The sequence below is a fragment of the Photinus pyralis genome, unplaced genomic scaffold, assembly GCF_008802855.1.
Source record: "Photinus pyralis isolate 1611_PpyrPB1 unplaced genomic scaffold, Ppyr1.3 Ppyr1.4_LG9, whole genome shotgun sequence".
In the NCBI taxonomy this organism is placed as follows: Eukaryota; Metazoa; Arthropoda; class Insecta; order Coleoptera; family Lampyridae; genus Photinus; species Photinus pyralis.
In genome coordinates, this window is record NW_022170878.1 from 7142396 (window position 1) to 7164947 (window position 22552).

At 38.1% G+C, this 22552-nt stretch overlaps 2 protein-coding genes across 2 annotated transcripts; both read left to right on the forward strand.

The window, feature by feature from the left end:
• Positions 1-6444: 6444 nt before the first annotated feature.
• Positions 6445-17549, forward strand: LOC116181459 (homeobox protein six1-like). The gene is made up of 4 exons (XM_031501836.1): positions 6445-6940; positions 16760-17032; positions 17083-17329; positions 17410-17549. Exons 1-4 carry the CDS (start codon positions 6634-6636, stop codon positions 17435-17437), a joined length of 855 nt encoding a protein of 284 aa, XP_031357696.1. The 5' UTR covers positions 6445-6633; the 3' UTR covers positions 17438-17549.
• A 2381-nt stretch (positions 17550-19930) lies between these two features.
• LOC116180758 lies at positions 19931-21516 on the forward strand. The gene is made up of 4 exons (XM_031500880.1): positions 19931-20041; positions 20121-20885; positions 20933-21173; positions 21223-21516. Exons 1-4 carry the CDS (start codon positions 19931-19933, stop codon positions 21426-21428), a joined length of 1323 nt encoding a protein of 440 aa, XP_031356740.1. The 3' UTR covers positions 21429-21516.
• The last annotated feature ends 1036 nt before the right edge of the window (positions 21517-22552 follow it).

The following is a 22552-nucleotide window of genomic DNA, read 5'->3' on the forward strand; positions in this document are numbered from 1 at the left end:
TTTCGGCCCATTCGCTTTACCTGCGTCGTTAATTGAGCGAAAGGGCCAGACAGGAATTTAATAACGTTAACATAAGGACCTAATAAAGCGTCAAATCCTTTAAGAAAATAAGGATCGATACTTGGATAAACTGAATGATGGTGTAAAGCAGGAGTCGGGTTACACAACAAATCATCATTCTCGAGAGAATTCCTTAATAAAATCTCACCCCTCGTCGGGCCGAAATTATTATTATGTGACGACTGTAAAGGGCCTGCGTCGGGCGCGTTTTAACAAAAAGGGCAGGCCAAAAGTTTAGAGAGATTTGCGACACTATTACGTACGTTTCAACAAAGCGAGCTACTCGAATTACCGTCGGGATTACGAGGGATTACATCTGTACACCTATAAGGGATTGAGAAAGAGAGGAGCGTTGACAGGCAAAAGGAGCGTCGCTATCCTCATTGTTAAATCCGTGACGAAGGGGCGTGGTAGCTCTAATTGTTGAGGACTTATCCCTCGGACGATGTTCCTTTCTTCTCCTCGACACAAACAGATTTCTACCAATTTTCGAACACCTGTTAATTTAGCATCCCCAATCTTCGCATGTGACGCGCGGGGTGGTTTGCTGCCGCGTCGCGCGTTTAATTGGAATGATTGCTACTCCCTTTGGAACTAATTATAGGACAACGTGAAATCCGATCCCGCGCCCTCGCTCTAACGATACACGCTGGGCAGAGATTGTTTAATTAAACGCGCCAAAAAAAAAATCGTAGGAATTTTCGGGATTGAAATTTATGCGTTTCGTCGTAAAAAAAAACGCGGCGTTTCTTTCGTGGTCCGAAACTTAAACCCTTAAAGTTGTAGATTTTAATTGCCCGTTAGGCAATAACTCATGTATAATTGGTTTTGTAATTTTTACGAAATCGGAGAAAAAAAAACACACGCAGACACACGGAAAACGCGGGGGTAAAAAATGGGCTTGCGGAAGGTATGCGTTATCTTTGACAGACGCCGATATTTGACACCTACATGTGTTAAGTGTAAGGTAACTTTCGATGTATGTACTTTTTTATCTGAGATGGGAACGAACGGCGAGTATAAATAAGTGAAATGATTGCACAACCGGAAGTTGACACATAAAAATATGTAGCTACCTTTTTCTAACATCTTTTCATTGTTAGAAACAACTAAATTGCATCAAAAACTATTCCATTTGCATCCTCTTTTAGAGAGTTTGCATCCCCTAACCACAGAAACAGAAGAAGGATGAAATTTATTATTATCATCAAGCACCTTCTAGGATATTATATTTTCCTGATACCAACTACATACTATAGGCACAGAAGTTAATCTGTGCTATAGGTATGCCCCCCCCCCCCTTTAACCCAACATTTCTTTTGCATCTACATACTGTACCTCAATTGCGCATTTATGCACACGGTTCGGGCCTTTTTAGTTTTAGAAATATTTCGCAAATTTCACTTAGCCTCCCCCCCTCCAAATTAATTTTTTTTAATCAAACTGACGTGGTTTTGAAGGTTAATTTTAGGGGATGTTTCAAAGTGTGTATTTCCGAAACTAAAAAGGTGCAAATTATGAGCATAAAAGCGCAATGAAAGTACTACGCAATGCCATCGATTAAATATTAAAAAGCTGAAGGGGGGGAGGGGGGGCTAAGAGTTCACCCGGCTCCTATTTGGTTTTGTGAATTATTTCAAAATCAAAAAGGCACAAACCGTGAGTATAAATTTACAATTGAGGCACAATAGATACAAAAATTGGTTCAGTTTTGAGCTAATTGGGGGGGGGGGGGGCTATAAATGAATGCACCCCTCTCCTACAACTTTCTCCGTTACATAAGAGATTCTGTAAAATTTATTGACAGACACCTTTGACTTATATATTACATTTTCCTCCTGATATAATTTTTATGTGTCCGTCCGTCTGTCCGTCCGTGCCTCGAGAACGAGAAGATACGGCAATGTCAGACCTTCGCCAATCGAGTTCTACGAGTGGTCGAGTGCTATTGAATATGAGTCGGATTAAAAATCTGGATTCCGAACGCGAGCTGTAAAAGATACAAAAGTTGATTCAATTTTGGGCTAATGGGGGGAGGGGGGCTATAAATGAACGCACCCCTCTCGCGCAACTTTTCCCGTTACATAATAGATGCTGTAAAATTGATTGACAGACACCTTTGACTTATATATTACATTTTCCTGGTATAATTTTTATGTGTCCGTCCGTCTGTCCGTCCGTGTCTCGAGAACGAGAAGATACAGCCATGTCAGACCTTCGCCAATCGATTTCTACGAGTGCTATTGAATATGAGTCGGATTAAAAGTCTGGTTTCCGAATGCGAACTGTATAAGAGACAAAAATTGGTTCAATTTTATGCTGATGGGAGGCGGGGGGGGGGGGGGGGGGGCTATAAATGAACGCACCTCTCTCGTGCAACTTTTCCCGTTACATAAGAGATTCTGTAAAACTTATTGACAGACACCTTTGACGTTTTTTTCTAAGTTGTCGCATCAAAAGCATAAAAAGGTTAAGGTATTTAATACTTTATCACGTAACGGTGGAGGGGGGGGGGGGTTCATACCTCCCATACCCCCCGGTGGTACCTTTTCCCTCAAATTCGTCAAAGCCCTGGAGATTCTTATGTTTTTTTACGAAAAAGGGTCGTACAATCTTCCTGTTCTTGAGAGATTACACAGCCCCCCCCCCTCGCCCAACAGAGGGTGCTACGTTTTTCCCCTAAAATTTTCAAAATCCTCAAGATCCTCGTGGTTTTTGGGAAAAAACTCATTGACTCTCCTCAAGAAAGTCACAAATTTATTACCAGACACCTCTTCACCTTTTATGTTCACCTGGTGCAAAATTATTTCTTCGACAAAAGTTGTTTCTCCAAATCACGGACACGCAAGGAGGTGTCCTTTTCTATTTAGAAAACTTTCTTACATTTTCAATTTTAATTGTCTCAGGGTCACCTTTTCTCCTGATACAAATCTCTCTCTAAAAATTGTTACTTACATCAGAACCATAGAAACGCAAGAACAATTTTTACGTAATCTAAAAATTTGTTATCAAATTTCTAAGGCATTATGCTCACCTGATTCAAATACACAAGAACGTGTAAAATTACCCTTAAAAAATGAGTGCATTCACGTACAAAAAACATAATTCAGTAGGTATAAAAACGCATTCTCCCGTTTTATGTTTTCCTGATACACTTTTTTCTTTCAAAAATGTTTGCTTGCCCGGACATTTATGATTAACTTTTGAGTAACAGAATCACCAGAAGTCGTATAGACAAGGACTTTCTCATGCATTATGGATTATGCTCTCCTGATTCAAAAACACGAGAAAAATGGACACTTTCTCTTGTTTAAATTGTATAAGTCACTGGAAAACATGAAGCCCTGGAATGTGTCAGCATTATACTTTTGATAGGATCCTTTCTTTTTGTAATTGGCGAAATTGGCTACCAGAAACGGCGTTTCAATGGCGTGTGTCCACACTAATTTTTTGTGGTAAGTGGAAAATCGTTTCCCTGTGAAAATGGAAAAAATTGCAAATTTAAACCAATCTAACAGGCGAAATGCACAACCGGAAACGGAGTTTCAATAGCGTGTGTCCACACTAATTTTTCGTGGTAAGTGGAAAACCGTTTCCCTGTGAAAATGGAAAAAATTGCAAATTTAAACCAATCTGACAGGCGAAATGGACTACCGGAAACGGAGTTTCAATAGCGTGTGTCCACACTAGTTTTTTGTGGCAAGTGGAAAAAAATCGCTTCTTTGTGAAAATGGAAAAAATTGCAAATTTAAACCAATCTAACAGGCGAAATGGACTGCCGGAAACGGCGTTTCAATGGCGTGTGTCCACACTAGTTTTTTGTGGCAAGTGGAAAACCGTTTCCCTGTGAAAATGGAAAAAATTGCAAATTTAAACCAATCTAACAGGCGAAATGGACTGCCGGAAACGGCGTTTCAATGGCGTGTGTCCACACTCATTTTTTGTGGCAAGTGGAAAATCGTTTCCTTGTGAAAATGGAAAAAATTGCAAATTTAAATCAATCTAACAGGCGAAATGGACTGCCGGAAACGGCGTTTCAATGGCGTGTGTCCACACTAGTTTTTTGTGGCAAGTGGAAAACCGTTTCCCTGTGAAAATGGAAAAAATTGCAAATTTAAACCAATCTAACAGGCGAAATGGACTGCCGGAAACGGCGTTTTAATGGCGTGTGTCCACACTAATTTTTTGTGGCAAGTGGAAAATCGTTTCCTTGTGAAAATGGAAAAAATTGCAAATTTAAACCAATCTAACAGGCGAAATGGACTGCCGGAAACGGCGTTTCAATTGCGTGTGTCCTCACTAATTTTTTGTGGCAAGTGGAAAACCGTTTTCCTGTGAAAATGGAAAAAATTGCAAATTTAAACCAATCTAACAGGCGAAATGGACTACCGGAAACGGCGTTTTAATGGCGTGTGTCCACACTAATATTTTGTGGCAAGTGGAAAATCGCTTCATTGTGAAAATGGAAAAAATTGCAAATTTAAACCAATCTAACAGGCGAAATGGACTGCCGGAAACGGCGTTTCAATGGCGTGTGTCCACACTGTGAAAATGGAAAATGGAAAAAATTGCAAATTTAAACCAATCTAACAGGCGAAATGGACTGCCGGAAACGGTGTTTCAATGGCGTGTGTCCACACTAGTTTTTTCGTGGGAAGTGGAAAATCGTTTCTCTGTGAAAATGGATAAAAGTGCAAATTTAAACCAATCTAACAGGCGAAATGGACTGCCGGAAACGGCGTTTCAATGGCGTGTGTCCACACTAATTTTTTGTGGCAAGTGGAAAATCGTTTCCTTGTGAAAATGGAAAAAATTGCAAATTTAAACCAATCTAACAGGCGAAATGGACTGCCGGAAACGGCGTTTCAATGGCGTGTGTCCACACTAATTTTTTCGTGGCAAGTGGAAAATCGTTTCCTGTGAAAATGGAAAAAATTGCAAATTTAAACCAATCTAACAGGCGAAATGGACTGCCGGAAACGGCGTTTCAATGGCGTGTGTCCACACTAGTTTTTTGTGGCAAGTGGAAAATCGTTTCCCTGTGAAAATGGAAAAAATTGCAAATTTAAACCAATCTAACAGGCGAAATGGACTGCCGGAAACGGCGTTTCAATGGCGTGTGTCCACACTAATTTTTTGTGGCAAGTGGAAAATCGTTTCCTTGTGAAAATGGAAAAAATTGCAAATTTAAACCAATCTAACAGGCGAAATGGACTGCCGGAAACGGCGTTTCAATGGCGTGTGTCCACACTAATTTTTTGTGGCAAGTGGAAAACCGTTTCCCTGTGAAAATGGAAAAAATTGCAAATTTAAACCAATCTAACAGGCGAAATGGACTGCCGGAAACGGCGTTTCAATGGCGTGTGTCCACACTAGTTTTTTCCTGGGAAGTGGAAAATCGTTTCCCTGTGAAAATGGAAAAAATTGCAAATTTAAACCAATCTAACAGGCGAAATAGACTGCCGGAAACGGCGTTTCAATGGCGTGTGTCCACACTAGTTTTTTCCTGGGAAGTGGAAAATCGTTTCCCTGTGAAAATGGAAAAAATTGCAAATTTAAACCAATCTAACAGGCGAAATGGACTGCCGGAAACGGCGTTTCAATGGCGTGTGTCCACACTAGTTTTTTCGTGGCAAGTGGAAAACCGTTTCCCTGTGAAAATGGAAAAAATTGCAAATTTAAACCAATCTGACAGGCGAAATGGACTACCGGAATCGGTGTTTCAATGGCTTGTGTCAGACTCTACACTAAAAAAAGTGTCGATCATTTTTCTGTAAATGCTGGTTGCTAACTTAATGGATCTGGTTCCAAAGGCGAGTAGGCTTTGGAACTCGATTCGGAACTAACCCGTAACAGCTTCAGAAGCCAGTCTTGGAATTTTCAACCCAAATAGAGGTTTTTCGTGCTGTTTGTCGCCCACATTTCCAAAGTAATGGTGTGTTGGAACGCTAGGCTTAAGATTTATCAGGAACTCTGGAAGTTTATGCACTTCCAGGACCGGTACTCTTTTGCAAAAGGGGGGGCTACTACACATGAATAAAAACAAAAGCACATTTTCCATAGGCGTAGATACCTATTGTTTACCTAGGGGAGAATGAGTCAACGCAAAAAGTGCTGACAAATTTCGACTGTCCGTTGACATCGAAGATAAAAGTTCATGTCCGGCACCTAGTCATGTCATGTCTCTACGATTCGCAAAAACAACCGCAATCAGCAGTCAGCACTTTCCCACGCTCCAACTTTGCACTTACAAAGCATTACACGGTCATCCGACGTCAATGAAACCTTCGATAGACAAACGCATCCAATCCTCTTTTTTTCTTCCTTGGGGAAGAAACCCAATTTCGAATTTAAAGCAACCCCTTATTGGACGGACGCCGGAGTTGCTGCCAGGACGACCCGAGATCGCGCTCGCCCATTGGCGCGTCGCGCCGACGTGGGCGGGGCCCCGTCGCTTTCGAGAGCGCAGCTTAGAGCGGGATCATTAAATGAACTCCTCTCGTACCTGCACATAATACGAAATATCGGCTCGATAAGTGCAATTTGCGCGTTTTTGTTTTTACCAAAACAAAGATGGAAATCGACCGGACGTCGTCGAGCGCGTCGAATTCGCCCCAATTTTCGCAGATCCATTCGAATTATTACGGGGAGAGCGTGTGCGCTTACGGCAAGAAGCTCGAGTTCGAGAGCTACCTCAACAAGAGCTTCCAGAAGAAGGAGTTCGACGGTTGCAAGAATGTCATCGGAGAGGACCTCATTAAAAAAGGTGGTGATAGTGACAGAAAGAGCGAGTGTTTTGTGAAGAAGATGGTGGATAATCGCATACATTTAAACAACGTGGAAGGATATGGGAAGAAGCTGCTGAGTTTTTCGGCCGATGCTTTTTTTGACTGATTTCGTTTAAATAGTCTACAAACAACCCTCCAAGTGCACATACAACAGTCACCCCTTGCTATTTTCAAATTAAGAACTTTTTTAGAATTTCGGTCTTACTGATTAACCCCGTTTGTATTGAGAAGGGTGTAACTTTTGTAGTGCTCCAAATCTATCTGCTTTTTTTGACTGATTTCGTTTAAATAGTCTACAAACAACCCTCCAAGTGCACATACAACAGTCACCCCTTGCTATTTTCAAATTAAGAATTTTTTTTTAAATTCGGTCTTACTGATTAACCCCGTTTGTATTGAGAAGGGTGTAACTTTTGTAGTTCCCCAAATGTATCTGCTTTTTTGACTGATTTTGTTTAAATAGTCTACAAACAACCCTCCAAGTACACATACAAAAGTCACCCCTTGCTATTTTCAAATTAAGAATTTTATTAGAAATTCGGTCTTACTGATTAACCCCGTTTGTATTGAGAAGGGTGTACCTTTTGTAGTGCCCCAAATGTATCTGCTTTTTTGACTGATTTTGTTTAAATAGTCTACAAACAACCCTCCAAGGGCACATACAAAAGTCACCCCTTGCTATTTTCAAATTAAGAACTTTTTTTTAGAAATTCGGTCTTACTGATTAATCGCGTTTGTATTGAGAAGGGTGTAACTTTTGTAGTGCCCCAAATGTATCTGCTTTTTTGACTGATTTTGTTTAAATAGTCTACAAACAACCCTCCAAGTGCAAATACAAAAGTCACCCCTTGCTATTTTCAAATTAAGAATTTTTTTTAGAAATTCGGTCTTACTGATTAACCCCGTTTGTATTGAGAAGGGTGTAACTTTTGTAGTGCCCCAAATGTATCTGCTTTTTTGACTAATTTTGTTTAAATAGTCTACAAACAACCCTCCAAGTGCACATACAAAAGTCACCCCTTGCTATTTTCAAATTAAGAATTTTTTTAGAAATTCGGTCTTACTGATTAATCGCGTTTGTATTGAGAAGGGTGTAACTTTTGTAGTGCCCCAAATGTATCTGCTTTTTTGACTGATTTTGTTTAAATAGTCTACAAACAACCCTCCAAGGGGACATATAAAAATCAACCCTTGCTATTTTCAAATTAAGAACTTTTTTAGAAATTCGGTCTTACTGATTAACCCCGTTTGTATTGAGAAGGGTGTAACTTTTGTAGTGCTCCAAATCTATCTGCTTTTTTGACGATTTTGTTTAAATAGTCTACAAACAACCCTCCAAGTGCACATACAAAAGTCACCCCTTGCTATTTTCAAATTAAGAATTTTTTTTAGAAATTCGGTCTTACTGATTAATCGCGTTTGTATTGAGAAGGGTGTAACTTTTGTAGTGCCCCAAATGTATCTGCTTTTTTGACTGATTTTGTTTAAATAGTCTACAAACAACCCTCCAAGTGGACATATAAAAGTCACCCCTTGCTATTTTCAAATTAAGAATTTTATTAGAAATTCGGTCTTACTGATTAACCCTGTTTGTATTGAGAAGGGTGTAACTTTTGTAGTGCTCCAAATCTATCTGCCTTTTTGACTGATTGTGTTTAAACAGTCTACAAACAACCCTCCAAGTACACATACAAAAGTCACCCCTTGCTATTTTCAAATTAAGAATTTTTTTTAGAAATTCGGTCTTACTGATGATTAACCCCGTTTGTATTGAGAAGGGTGTAACTTTTGTAGTGCCCCAAATGTATCTGCTTTTTTGACTGATTTTGTTTAAATAGTCTACAAACAACCCTCCAAGTGGACATATAAAAATCAACCCTTGCTATTTTCAAATTAAGAACTTTTTTAGAAATTCGGTCTTACTGATTAACCCCGTTTGTATTGAGAAGGGTGTAACTTTTGTAGTGCTCCAAATCTATCTGCCTTTTTGACTGATTTTGTTTAAACAGTCTACAAACAACCCTCCAAGTACACATACAAAAGTCACCCCTTGCTATTTTCAAATTAAGAATTTTTTTTAGAAATTCGGTCTTACTGATGATTAACCCCGTTTGTATTGAGAAGGGTGTAACTTTTGTAGTGCCCCAAATGTATCTGCTTTTTTGACTGATTTTGTTTAAATAGTCTACAAACAACCCTCCAAGTGCAAATACAAAAGTCACCCCTTGCTATTTTCAAATTAAGAACTTTTTTAGAATTTCGGTCTTACTGATTAACCCCGTTTGTATTGAGAAGGGTGTAACTTTTGTAGTCCTCCAAATCTATCTGCTTTTTTTGACTGATTTCGTTTAAATAGTCTACAAACAACCCTCCAAGTGCACATACAACAGTCACCCCTTGCTATTTTCAAATTAAGAATTTTATTAGAAATTCGGTCTTACTGATTAACCCCGTTTGTATTGAGAAGGGTGTAACTTTTGTAGTGCCCCAAATGTATCTGCTTTTTTGACTGATTTTGTTTAAATAGTCTACAAACAACCCTCCAAGGGGACATATAAAAATCAACCCTTGCTATTTTCAAATTAAGAACTTTTTTAGAAATTCGGTCTTACTGATTAACCCCGTTTGTATTGAGAAGGGTGTAACTTTTGTAGTGCTCCAAATCTATCTGCTTTTTTGACTGATTTCGTTTAAATAGTCTACAAACAACCCTCCAAGTGCACATACAAAAGTCACCCCTTGCTATTTTCAAATTAAGAATTTTTTTTAGAAATTCGGTCTTACTGATTAACCCCGTTTGTATGGAGAAAGGTGTAACTTTTGTAGTGCCCCAAATCTATCTGCTTTTTTGACTGATTATATTTAAATAGTCTACAAACAACCCTCCAAGTGCACATACAAAAGGCACCCCTTGCTATTTTCAAATTAAGAATTTTTTTTAGAAATTCGGTCTTACTGATTAACCCCGTTTGTATTAAGAAGGGTGTAATTTTTGTAGTGCCCAAAATCTATCGGGTTTTTTGAGTGATTTTGTTTAAGTACTCTACAGACAACCCTCCAAGTGCACATACAAAAGTCACCCCTTGCTATTTTCAAATTAAGAATTTTTTTTAGAAATTCGGTCTTACTGCGATTAACCCCGTTTGTATTGAGAAGGGTGTAACTTTTGTAGTGCCCCAAATCTATCTGCTTTTTTGACTGATTTTGTTTAAATAGTCTACAAACAACCCTCCAAGTGCACATACAAAAGTCACCCCTTGCTATTTTCAAATTAAGAATTTTTTTTAGAAATTCGGTCTTACTGATTAACCCCGTTTGTATTGAGAAGGGTGTAACTTTTGTAGTGCCCCAAATCTATCTGCTTCTTTGACTGATTTTGTTTAAATAGTCTACAAACAACCCTCCAAGTGCACATAGAAAAGTCACCCCCTGCTATTTTCAAATTAAGAATTTTTTTTAGAAATTCGGTCTTACTGATTAACCCCGTTTGTATTGAGAAGGGTGTAACTTTTGTAGTGCCCCAAATGTATCTGCTTTTTTGACTGATTTTGTTTAAATAGTCTACAAACAACCCTCCAAGTGCACATACAAAAGTCACCCCTTGCTATTTTCAAATTAAGAATTTTTTTTAGAAATTCGGTCTTACTGATGATTAACCCCGTTTGTATTGAGAAGGGTGTAACTTGAGTAGTGCCCCAAATGTATCTGCTTTTTTGACTGATTTTGTTTAAATAGTCTACAAACAACCCTCCAAGTGGACATATAAAAGTCACCCCTTGCTATTTTCAAATTAAGAACTTTTTTAGAATTTCGGTCTTACTGATTAACCCCGTTTGTATTGAGAAGGGTGTAACTTTTGTAGTCCTCCAAATCTATCTGCTTTTTTTGACTGATTTCGTTTAAATAGTCTACAAACAACCCTCCAAGTGCACATACAACAGTCACCCCTTGCTATTTTCAAATTAAGAATTTTATTAGAAATTCGGTCTTACTGATTAACCCCGTTTGTATTGAGAAGGGTGTAACTTTTGTAGTGCCCCAAATGTTTCTGCTTTTTTGACTGATTTTGTTTAAACAGACACTTTCTTGTAACAAATTCTGAGTAAAGTAGTGGAATTGATAGAATTTTTGCGGCAACTTTATTTTCAGTAGGGCACAAAATTTCACTCCAACAGCCTAAGTTAGCGTATAATTTACTCATATTGATTTTGTAAGGAATATGGAATTTTCGTTTTCTAATAATAAATTTGGCGTAAACGAGTGGGATTGATAGAATTTTTGTTATAACTTATTACCATTAGGCCACACATTTTGACTACATCAGCAAACAGGAATTACGGATTTGGGAGACTTAGGAAAATCAAAAGTAATTATAATAACATTTCAAGGTTCACATAATCCAATACTTTCAAATTTAAGGCTTCAAAAGTCGCCTGCCATTTTGAATTCCTCTGATGATGTAATTAGAATTAAAAAATTCCGAATTACGAATTTGGGAGGCTTGAAAGAATCAAAAGTAATTATGATAACATTTCAAGGTTCAAATAATTTCATTTTTGAAATTTGAGGCTTCAAAAGTCGCTGGCCATTTTCAAATTTTCTGATGAGCATTTAATGAGGTTAACAAAATTAAAACAAATGAGGAAATTTTAAGGAAATAAAAGGTTTCTATAAGAAAGTAACGTTACTCATTTCACGTTAATTCGGAGAAATTTGTGGAAATTTCAAGGTACTGCTATTAGGTAATATAGATAATAAGAGGAAATTCTGAGGAAGAAGCTAGAGGAAATGTTGGGGAAGTTAAGGCAAATGGGAAAATTAAGGGAAATGGTAGCAAACTCTTAGGCAATGATTGAAATCTTTGTCCCCTAAAATAACCCCTCGTCAAGAGTAGCCTTCATTTTTGAAAATAATTTTAGGAATATTCAATTTTTTTAATATGAGGCCTTAATAGTCGTCTGCGTTCTTGAAACTAGTTGTAGGCTTCCAAAGATCAAAATCCAAGATCCAAATTTAATTATTATATTGTATGAAGCTGCAACTGAAAAAAGGGTCAACTAATTGCCAGGGTTCTCTTTTGCTGATTTTGTGCTATTTTAAATCGGCCATGGATAGTGCGATATCTCGTGCCATATTGTGTCAAAATATGGTGCTTAACCTCGTGCTAAGCTAAGCGTTTGGAGCAAACGCTTTAATTTGGAGTAGAAAGATTTTGTTTTACTGTATGAGGCTGCCACTAAAAAAATGCTAATTTTGTGCTACTTAAAATCGCGTACGTTTAGATAGTGCTATATTGTGCCAAATTATTAAAATTTGGTGCCTAATCTCGCGCCGATGCAAAAGTCGAAAATTTGTTGTTGAGAGTGCAACTCAAAAAAGGTCCATCGATATGCTGCTAATTTTGTGCTGTTTTAACTTTTGGATGGTGCCGTATTGTGCCAAATTATTAAAATGTAGGGCTTAATCTAGTGCTACTGTAAAAGTTTGGAGTAGGTAGAACAATTAAAATTGTATAAAACTGCATTCTTGCAACTCAAAAAAAAAACCACACATGGTTGTCTGTTGCTAATTCTGTGCTATCGCTTTTCTTCCTTCTAAAGTATTAATTTTTGGATACGAATCTTCAACTTTATATCTGCTGTAAAAAGATTCGCAATCATCCCGTTTCGTTGTCTACTTTCGACCCATCATCAGGTAGCAATCGCAACTTCGGTTGAAGGTGTAGGTATTAATATCGATGGTGTTTGACGGGGAATGCGGAATGATTCCAACTCGCAAAGTGAGAATCCAACAACAGGCCACGGAAATACTCGGCTCATATTTTCGAGACATTAAAATAATGCGACTGACTGTCACTGAATTAATAATAATTGTTTGACAAATGGGGACGAGTTGAAAGTTGGATAGCGTTCAAAGCCAAATGAGCATATGGCGGGTGGTCTACCCGATTTTTTTTGCTTTTTGGATTGTTACGTGTTTCTGATTTATTATCTCTACGAGCTCGTTTCGCCCTTTTCTGCCGTTTCAGGTTCGGACGACACATATTTTACTTTCTTAAGATTATTTTACATCGCGCAACACCTTTTGCTAGGAAGCCATTTTGCGATTTCTGGAAAATTCTGGATCATTTTTTAGAAATTAAAAAAAAAAGGTTTTTGTTGAAATTCTGTCATTGTCAAAATGTATTGAGCTGTCACTAAAATTTTCAACCCAAAATCGAGGGAATGGTTTACGACCAGAAATTCCCATGTGCGATCGGATAATTGAATCGATCTGTTCGCGTGGGCGTTAAAAAGTGACTACAATTGCGATTATTTATGCCGAGATTTGCTCATTGTTTTTTTTATTAATTCCTTGATTGATTCAATATTTTTAATTTTGTAAAATTATTGCTTTTATAATTACTTATTATAAAGAGAACCTTTCCCATTTACTCGTTTTAAATTAATAATCTTTTAAAAATTAGCATTTCATCTCTTTCATAACATCGACGTTACGAGCACTTACGGCAATTTACCGCGGATATTTACCAAATCAAATTTTCGAAATGCTAGACCTCATATTTTTCAATTAGTCTCAGGAATTTAGAAATCTCAAACGGCCCAGTATAGTGGGCAAAAATTATTTTTTTAAGAAAACCAAAAGAACCTCAATCTGGAAATTCAGGGGCCTCAGAAAAATCCAAAAAACTATTTAATACGTGACTGAGAAGTTCAAAATCACCGAAGATCCCCAAATTAAAAAAAATCAATTATTTGGATATTCTCATTACATACTTTTCAGAGAATTTAAACATCGGAGGCAACTTTTGAAGCCTAAAATTTCAAAAAATTAGATTATTTGAACCTTGAAAAGTCTAAAACGTTATCGTAATTACGTTTTTGATTCTCCTAAGTCGCCCAAATTCGTAATTCCGAATTTTTTTATTCTCATTACATACTTTTCAGAGAATTTAACAATCGGAGCCGACTTTTGAAGCTTAAAATTTCAAAAAATTAAATTATTTGAACCTTGAAAGTCTAAAACAGTATCATAATTACCTTTGATTCTCGCAAGTCTCCCAAATTCGCAATTCCGAATTTTTTATTTTCACTACATATTCATCTGAGAATTTCAAAAACGGAGGCGACTTTTGAAGCCTAAAATTTCAAAAAATTAGATTAATTGAACTTTGAAAGTCTAGAACATTATTATAATTACCTTTGATTCTCCCAAGTCTCCCAAATTCACAATTACGAATTTTTTATTCTCATTAGATGCTTTTGAAATTTCAAAAGATTTGAAGCCTAAAATTTCAAAAAATTAGATTATTTGAACCTTGAAAGTCTAAATCATTCTCATAATTACCTTTGATTCTCCCATGTCTCCCAAATTTGTAATTCCGATTTTCTTTATTCTCATTACATACTCACCTGAGAATTTCAAAATCGGAGGCGACCTTTGAAGCCTAAAATTTTAAAAAATTATATTGTTTGAACCTTGAAAGTCTAAAACGTTATTATAATTACCTTTGATTCTCCCAAGTCGCCCAAATTAGTAATTCCAAATTTTTTTATTCTTATTACATACTTTTCAGAGAATTTAAAAATCGGAGCCGACTTTTGAAGCCTAAAATTTCAAAAAATTAGATTATTTGAACCTTGAAAGTCTAAATCATTCTCATAATTACCTTTGATTCTCCCATGTCTCCCAAATTTGTAATTCCGATTTTCTTTATTCTCATTACATACTCACCTGAGAATTTCAAAATCGGAGGCGACCTTTGAAGCCTAAAATTTTAAAAAATTATATTGTTTGAACCTTGAAAGTCTAAAACGTTATTATAATTACCTTTGATTCTCCCAAGTCGCCCAAATTAGTAATTCCAAATTTTTTTATTCTTATTACATACTTTTCAGAGAATTTAAAAATCGGAGGCGACTTTTGAAGCCTACAATTTCAAAAAATTAGATTATTTGAACCTTGAAATGTCTAAAACGTTATCGTAATTACCTTTGATTCTCCTAAGTCGCCGTCCAAATTCGTTATTCCGAATTTTTTTATTCTCATTACTTACTTTTCAGAGAATTTAAAAATCGGAGCCGACTTTTGAAGCCTAAAATTTCAAAAAATTAAATTATTTGAACCTTGAAAGTCTAAAACAGTATCATAATTACCTTTGATTCTCCCAAGTCTCCCAAATTCGCAATTCCGAATTTTTTATTCTCACTACATATTTATCTGAGAATTTCAAAAACGGAGGCGACTTTTGAAACCTAAAATTATAATTACCTTTGATTCTCGCAAGTCTCCCAATTCACAATTACGAATTTTTTATTCTCATTAGATGCTCAGTTGACAATTACAAAATGGCAGGCAACTTTTGAAGCCTAAAATTAAAAAAAATTAGATTATTTGAACCTTGAAAGTCTAAATCATTCTCATAATTACCTTTGATTCTCCCATGTCTCCCAAATTTGTAATTCCGATTTTCTTTATTCTCATTACATACTCACCTGAGAATTTCAAAATCGGAGGCCACCTTTGAAGCCTAAAATTTCAAACAATTATATTATTTGAACCTTGAAAGTCTAAAACGTTATCGTAATTACCTTTGATTCTCCCAAGTCTCCCAAATTCGCAACTTCGAATTTTTTATTCACATTATATATTCATCTGAGCATTTCAAAATCGGAGGCGACTTTTGAAGCCTACAATTTCAAAAAATTAGATTATTTGTACCTTGAAAGTCTAAGACATTCTCATAATTACCTTTGATTCTCTCAAAAGTCTCCCAAATTCGCAATTCCGAATTTTTTATTTTCATTATATATTCATCTGAGAATTTCAAAATCGAAGGCAACTTTTGAAGCCTAAAATTTCAAAAAATTAAATTATTAGGACCTTGAAAGTCTAAAACGTGATTATAATTACCTGTGATTCTCCCAAGTCTCCCAAATTCGCAACTTCAAATTTTTATTCACATTATATATTCATCTGAGAATTTCAAAATCGGAGGCGACTTTTAAAGCCTAAAATTTCAAAAAATTAGATTATTTGAACCTCGAAAGTTATCATACCTACTTACCTTTGATTCTCTCAAGTCTCCCAAATTCGTAATTCCGAATTATTTTATTCTCATTACATACTCATCTGAGCATTTCAAAATCGGAGGCAACTTTTGAAGCCTAAAATTTTAAAAAATTAAATTATTTGAAGTCTCCCAAATTCGAAATTCCGAATTTTTAAAATCTCAAGCTTTGAAGCTTAAAATTTCAGAATTATGAATCTTGGATGCCTAAAATCCTATACCATGGATAGTGTTTGATAATCCCAAGTCTGTTAAACTCTTAAATTCGGATTTTTTAATTATTGCGGGCCCAAAATCTTTTGTTGTCAATAGCAGACGTCTTTTTAGGTTTTTTGAATGACGGAAGCCTAGAACCGGGTCATATTAACCTAAAGCTTTTGATGTTTTTAGAATTTAGGAGTCACAAATGAGAGGGTACGGAAATAGCAGGCATCGTTTGAAGTATTAAAAGTTCAAAAAATGGAATTTTTGGATTTTTGTGCATCTTGTCTTAGGGAGGGAACCAAAAATTGAGTTTTTTTACGAAGTGTCCTGGAATTGTAGGATTAACAGATGGGACTATTTGAAGACCTACAAATTTAAGTTTCTGAAATTTCAAAAAATCAAAAAATTGGAATTTTGTGGGTTTTTGTATTCGGACCAAAGAAAGGCAAACGAGACAGTTATTATAATCGCCTCTTAAAAGTGAAGCAATTACAACAATGCATTATTTAAACAATATCGAAAGGAAGTGTTTATCAATCAATTTGTAACGACCTGCCGATAATCTCAGTTTACTGTTCATTGATAGACGTATTTTATCTCAGTTTCATTGATGAATTTAACGGCTTATCGGTGACGTAGGTACAATGCATGTGCGAGGCGCTACATCAACGGGGGGACGTCGAGCGTCTCGCCACCTTCCTTTGGTCGCTGCCACCCTCCGAGCTGTTGAGAGGCAACGAGAGCATCCTCAGGGCGCGCGCCGTCGTCGCCTTCCACAGGGGGTCCTTTCACGAGCTCTACGCCATACTCGAATCGCACTCGTTTAACCCGCGCTGGCACACCGACCTGCAGAACCTGTGGTTCCGCGCCCATTACAACGAAGCCGAAAAGATACGGGGACGTCCACTAGGTGAGTGAAAGCGACGTCGGGTTAATCACGTCAGCGATCTTTCCTTACAGGAGCGGTAGACAAGTACAGGTTACGCAAGAAGTACCCCCTGCCGAAGACAATCTGGGACGGGGAGGAGACGGTTTACTGTTTCAAGGAGCGCAGCAGGAACGCCCTGAAGGAGTGCTACGCGCGCAACAAGTATCCGACGCCCGACGAGAAGAGGGCGCTCGCGAAAAGGACGGGACTCACGCTGACGCAAGTGTCGAATTGGTTCAAAAATAGACGGCAAAGGGATCGCACGCCGCAATCAAGGCCGTAAGTATGAGCCGAAACGTGCCTATGATACGTTCACGCTTTTCGCTCGGTATTATTGATTTACATTCGCCCACCACCAGCAGTCGACGGCTCGCCGGTGGAGGTTAATGGGGAGGCATTTCCTGAGCGACAGTGTCTGGTTAACCACCTTCGCTTTATGGGTTCTGTGTGTGCGTGAAAAATCGAAATTAATTTCGTTCCCTGCGGTAGCAAGCCAAACAACTGCAGCTCGGATCAGTCTTATACAGGGTGTTCAGTTACATACTAATTTAGTCATGTATATTGAAAGGCTCTCATGAAATAAATTCGTAGCTCAAATACGCTCAATGAGGTTTGCATTATTAATTGCAGCACCCTGTATAATAATCGTATTGAACAAATGATTTCTAGCACTCAAATGCTGCACGGTAACAAAAAATGAAACACCCCGTATGTTACTATAGTTTTAAATTTCGCGTTAATTCCTTTCCGTTGACTTTGAATTTGTTTCGCCTAATTTGTTTTCTTCTGTTTTCATTTTCCCCTCTCACTCGCTCTATTGGTACGCGAAGGCAACGTTAGAGCTTTGGACCTGAAAGCCAGAACAATTTCAGTTTTTTCGTGAGCATTTTCTAAAAGCATCCCTTAAAAAGGTCGAATTAGGGGCTAATTTGCGGGTAATTATGGTAAAAACAATTGATTTAATTCAATTGCACTTAAGACCACACGATTTGTCGCCTAATTGATACTAATTAAGGCATAGAAGGATAATGTTGTGAAATAGTCGCCAATTTGCGAATAATTACGGTAAAATTAATCGAATTTAATTTAATTAAGAAGCTGCATAAAAGGCTACCACGATTTTAATTACTTTAGAGGTGCAAAGTATAACTTTAACCCCACGGTGAGAGCCTAATTGACGCTTAATTAAAGTTAGAATGGTATTAGTTGCCACTTTGGAGAGTGAATCAATCGGATGTAATTCAATTGTACACAGTGTAATTTTTACCCCACTATTCGGCGCCTAATTACGTCTTAATTAAAGTATAGAAGGATAATTTTTTAAAGTATGTCGAATTTGGGAGTAATTACGGTAAAATATGTGTATTGATCGAGTTTAATTCAATTATAGAAGAGGTACATAATTAAAGAAGAGCTATCGAGATTTTAATTCTTATTGAGACCCAAAATATAATATATTAAATCAAATTAATTCATTGTAATTCAAATTAATTCACTTTAATTCAAATTAACTCGCCTTAATTCAAATTATTTCACGTTAATTCAGAATCATTCACGTCAACTAATGTTAATTCAAGTTAATTCACGTAAATACGAATTAATTCGCGCTAATTCAAATTAATTCACCTAAATTCTTGTTAATTCTAATTAATTCACGTTAATTCAAATTAATTCACACCGTTCAAAATTGACGCTTGAACCCAAGCGCTCTCTAAAAAGATTTCAGAACTTTGAGCCATGAGCCTGAATGTTTTAGAGATCAAAGTTGACGCATGCAATTTGTACCCAAGCGCTCTCTAAAAAGATTTCAAAAGTTTGAGACTTGAGCCTGAACATTGAGAGATCAAAATTGACGCTTGAACTCAAGCGTACTCTAAAAAGATTTCAGAACTTTGAGACTTCAGCCCGAATGTTTTAAAGTTGACCAATGCAATTTGCATCCAAGCGATCTCTAAAAGATTTCAAAAGTTTGAGACTTGAGCCTGAACCTTAGATCAAAATTGACGCTTGAACCCAAGCGCACTCTAAAAAGATTTCAGAACTTTGAGCCATGAGCCTGAATGTTTTAGAGATCAAAGTTGACGCATGCAATTTGTACCCAAGCGCTCTCTAAAAAGATTTCAAAAGTTTGAGACTTGAGCCTGAACATTGAGAGATCAAAATTGACGCATTGCAATTTGCAATCCAAACGATCTCTAAAAAAAAGATTTTCAGAACTTTTGACACTTGACCATGAACCTTTTTTTTCTTCCTTTTTTTATCTATATTTTGTCATGTTTCCTTTTCTTTGTAGGAGCTACGATGAGCAACCTGTCGCCTCGGCTCTGCAAACGGACTGACCGGCCACCAAGGCGGCATCGAGCGAACACGTTCCCCGCCAAACTTTTCGACCCATCCTGTACATTTCCTCGCTGCCTACAACGATTACCAAAATATAGTTACCCTAAATCGATTATTATTTGTTGCATTGTATATTTATCGATGCTGATTTATAGTATATTCTATTAAATAAATTTGCTTCACATAAATTTCGAGTTATGACCACCAGGCTGTGCGCTCACATTCTTCCCGCTTATTTTTCAAAAAACTTTAAGGTCGGTTGAATGGCATGCCAAAACTGTTGTATTCCTCTCCCCTCCCATGGTGGGTAACAAAACAATTTCCTCAAGTCCTGGTAATTTAATCCTCCACGCCCATGCGCTTCAAATTAACGATATTTCCCCAGAGAGCACTTATCTCATCAGCAGCTTGTTTTCTACGACACCCACTCGGAATGAGGACCTGCACAGCAAGCCGTTACGTGTTGCTCGCGATAAGCGTGTAAGTTTATTCAAGTAATTAGAAATTGTTGTTTAACTCAGAAGCTGTTTAGTGGGCCTTATGCACTTCCGTGACGCCAAGAAACGACCGGAACCCGAGGCCTGGACAAGAAGAATGTATGGCCGACAAACACGAAAGCCGCTAATTTCACAGCGAATGGAAGAAACGGAGGCATCTGGAAACTACTCCTGGGAAGCAACATTGATGACCATTCTTCGCATGTTCAAGATAACTCCACGGAAACCGTTAGTCACGCCAGCATGGTGAATGTTCACAAACACGCACTGTTCACCTTCCAAATGCTACCACCTGGTGGGACCTGACGAACCGCCAACAGGTTGAGCGACGGCGCCCAGCATGTGAATGCAACAGAACTGTTGTCTTTTTCGTGAATGTCACAACACGCACTGTTCACCTTCCAAATGCTACCACCTGGTGGGACCTGACGAACCGCACAGGTGAGGACGGCGCCCAGCATGTGAATGCAACAGAACTGTTGTCTTTCGTGAATGTCACTCACCCCACTATTCATCTTCCAAATGCTACCACCTGGAGGGAACTGACGGACGACCCAGATGAGGACGACGCCCAGCATGTGAATGCAACAAAACTGTTGACTTTCGTGAATGTCACTCACCGCACTATTCATCGTCCAAATGCTACCACCTGGAGGGAACTGACGGACGACCCAGGTGAGGACGACGTCCAGCATGTGAATGTAACAGTGAGTGCCCAAGGAACCACCCCCACTGTTCACCTATGGGAAGAGGCAGCTTCGAACTCCACTACTACTACCTGGAGGGAAACACCAGACCACCCAGGTAAAGACAACAACGTGACAGAAAGTTTCAATCCAGATTTTGACCAGCCGTCCACCCCCTCACGCGAACCGCACCAGCCACTCGTCTATCGCAACTACGGTCGCGCAAATGTCACCGGAAGCGGCTGGCGCATAACGGTTTACGACGAAGACGACGTGCCGTGCTTGAAGATGAATCTGCAAGTCCTAATCAATGTGAGTAACCCAAACTATCCGCCATAGCTACCCCTCGACACTTCCAGGTGTATCTCGTACGAAACAACCCGCGCTCGCCCCCTTCCTTCATCCAGATGCTCCCCACGTCACCGGATGAACTGCACGTGGAGGGCGAGTGCAACAACGGATCCTCGCTGGTCTTTCTTTCGTGCGAAAGCGCGAACCTCACGCTGAGCTTCGACGGAGGCGAAAACGGCACGTGGTCCCTGGTCGAGGTCGAACTGTCGGTGGTAAATCGCGAGTGGTTCGAGAAGCACCAGATCTGCGGTAATTATGGCGTTCGGCTACGTTGATTAACTAGCGCTTGCAATTGCAGAGTCTCCCTGTGATCCCATCGGTTTGAAGACGTCCCCTGAAGACGCCTGGTCGTATAATTCGCGCACCAGGTGTAGAAAAGTCGACGTACCTCTAAAACACGGGGAGGGGAGACTACAAGCGATGGTATTTTTAATGGACGATTTTCATGTGGAGCCCTTCCTCTCGACGGAGAGGGTTGATTTTGAAGAAAAGAAATGCCAATAAAGTGCAAAATTTGTTCTGGATTCTACCTCGTGACACTAACTTTTCCTTTGTTGTATTAGGAGCACAGTAAAGAGCCTTGTTAAACGTATTTTGTTCTGCTCTATCAGGATCACAGAAACGTCACAACATGTAAAATTTGTTTGTGCTAGCTTTTCCATTGATGTTCTCCTGATACTTAACTTTCTTTAAAATTGTTCTATCAAGAGCACAACAAAATAAGGCAGGAAAAAAGTCCTGGAATTAGGAACAAGGGGCTCTCCTGCTACGAACGTCAATGGTTAAAATTGTTGCGTTGGGGTGTAAAATTGATTCTTGCAAAGATTCCCACGTATTTCAGACTTTTTTTTATTGTATCAGGATCACAGATACGTCAGAACGTGTAAAATTTGTTTGTTGTGGCTTTTTCATTGATGTTCTCCTGATACTTAACTTCCTTAAAAATCGTCGTATCAGGAGCACAGGAAAGTAAGGAAGAAAAACTATTCACGGATACAAAGTCCTCGAATTAGGAACAAGGGGCTCTCCTGCTACGAACGTCAATGTTAAAAATTGTTGCATTGAGGTCCCAGAACAGCAAGAAGGTATAAAATTGATTCTTGCATACATTCCCACGTATTTCAGACTTTTTTTATTGTATCAGGATCACAGAAACGGAAGAAAGTGTTAAAGTTAAATGTGTTCCTGAATCCGTTCTCGCGTATGATGTGCGTGTTCATCATTAGGAAGGCAGGGACACAGTCTAAACCATCTTCTTAGATATTGATTTTCTCGCACATTTTACTCTCCTGATACGAACTTGACATTACAAGAAAGCAAGAGGGTGTATTTATCCTAAAATAAATTCGCGCGTATTTTGTTCTGCTCTATCAGGATCACAGAAACGTCAGAAAGTGTAAAATTTGTTTGTGGTAGCTTTTCCATTAATCTTCTCCTGATACTTAACTTCTTTACAAATCGTCTTATCAGGAGCACAGGAAAGTAATGAAGGAAAAATTATTTACGGATACAAAAGGAAGGTTATACACTGCCTTTTTTTGAGGCTTGAAAAAAAATTGTCTCAGATCGACCCGAAAAAAAAATTTTCTTATACAATGTGACCTGTAGAATCCATCAAACAGTTCCAA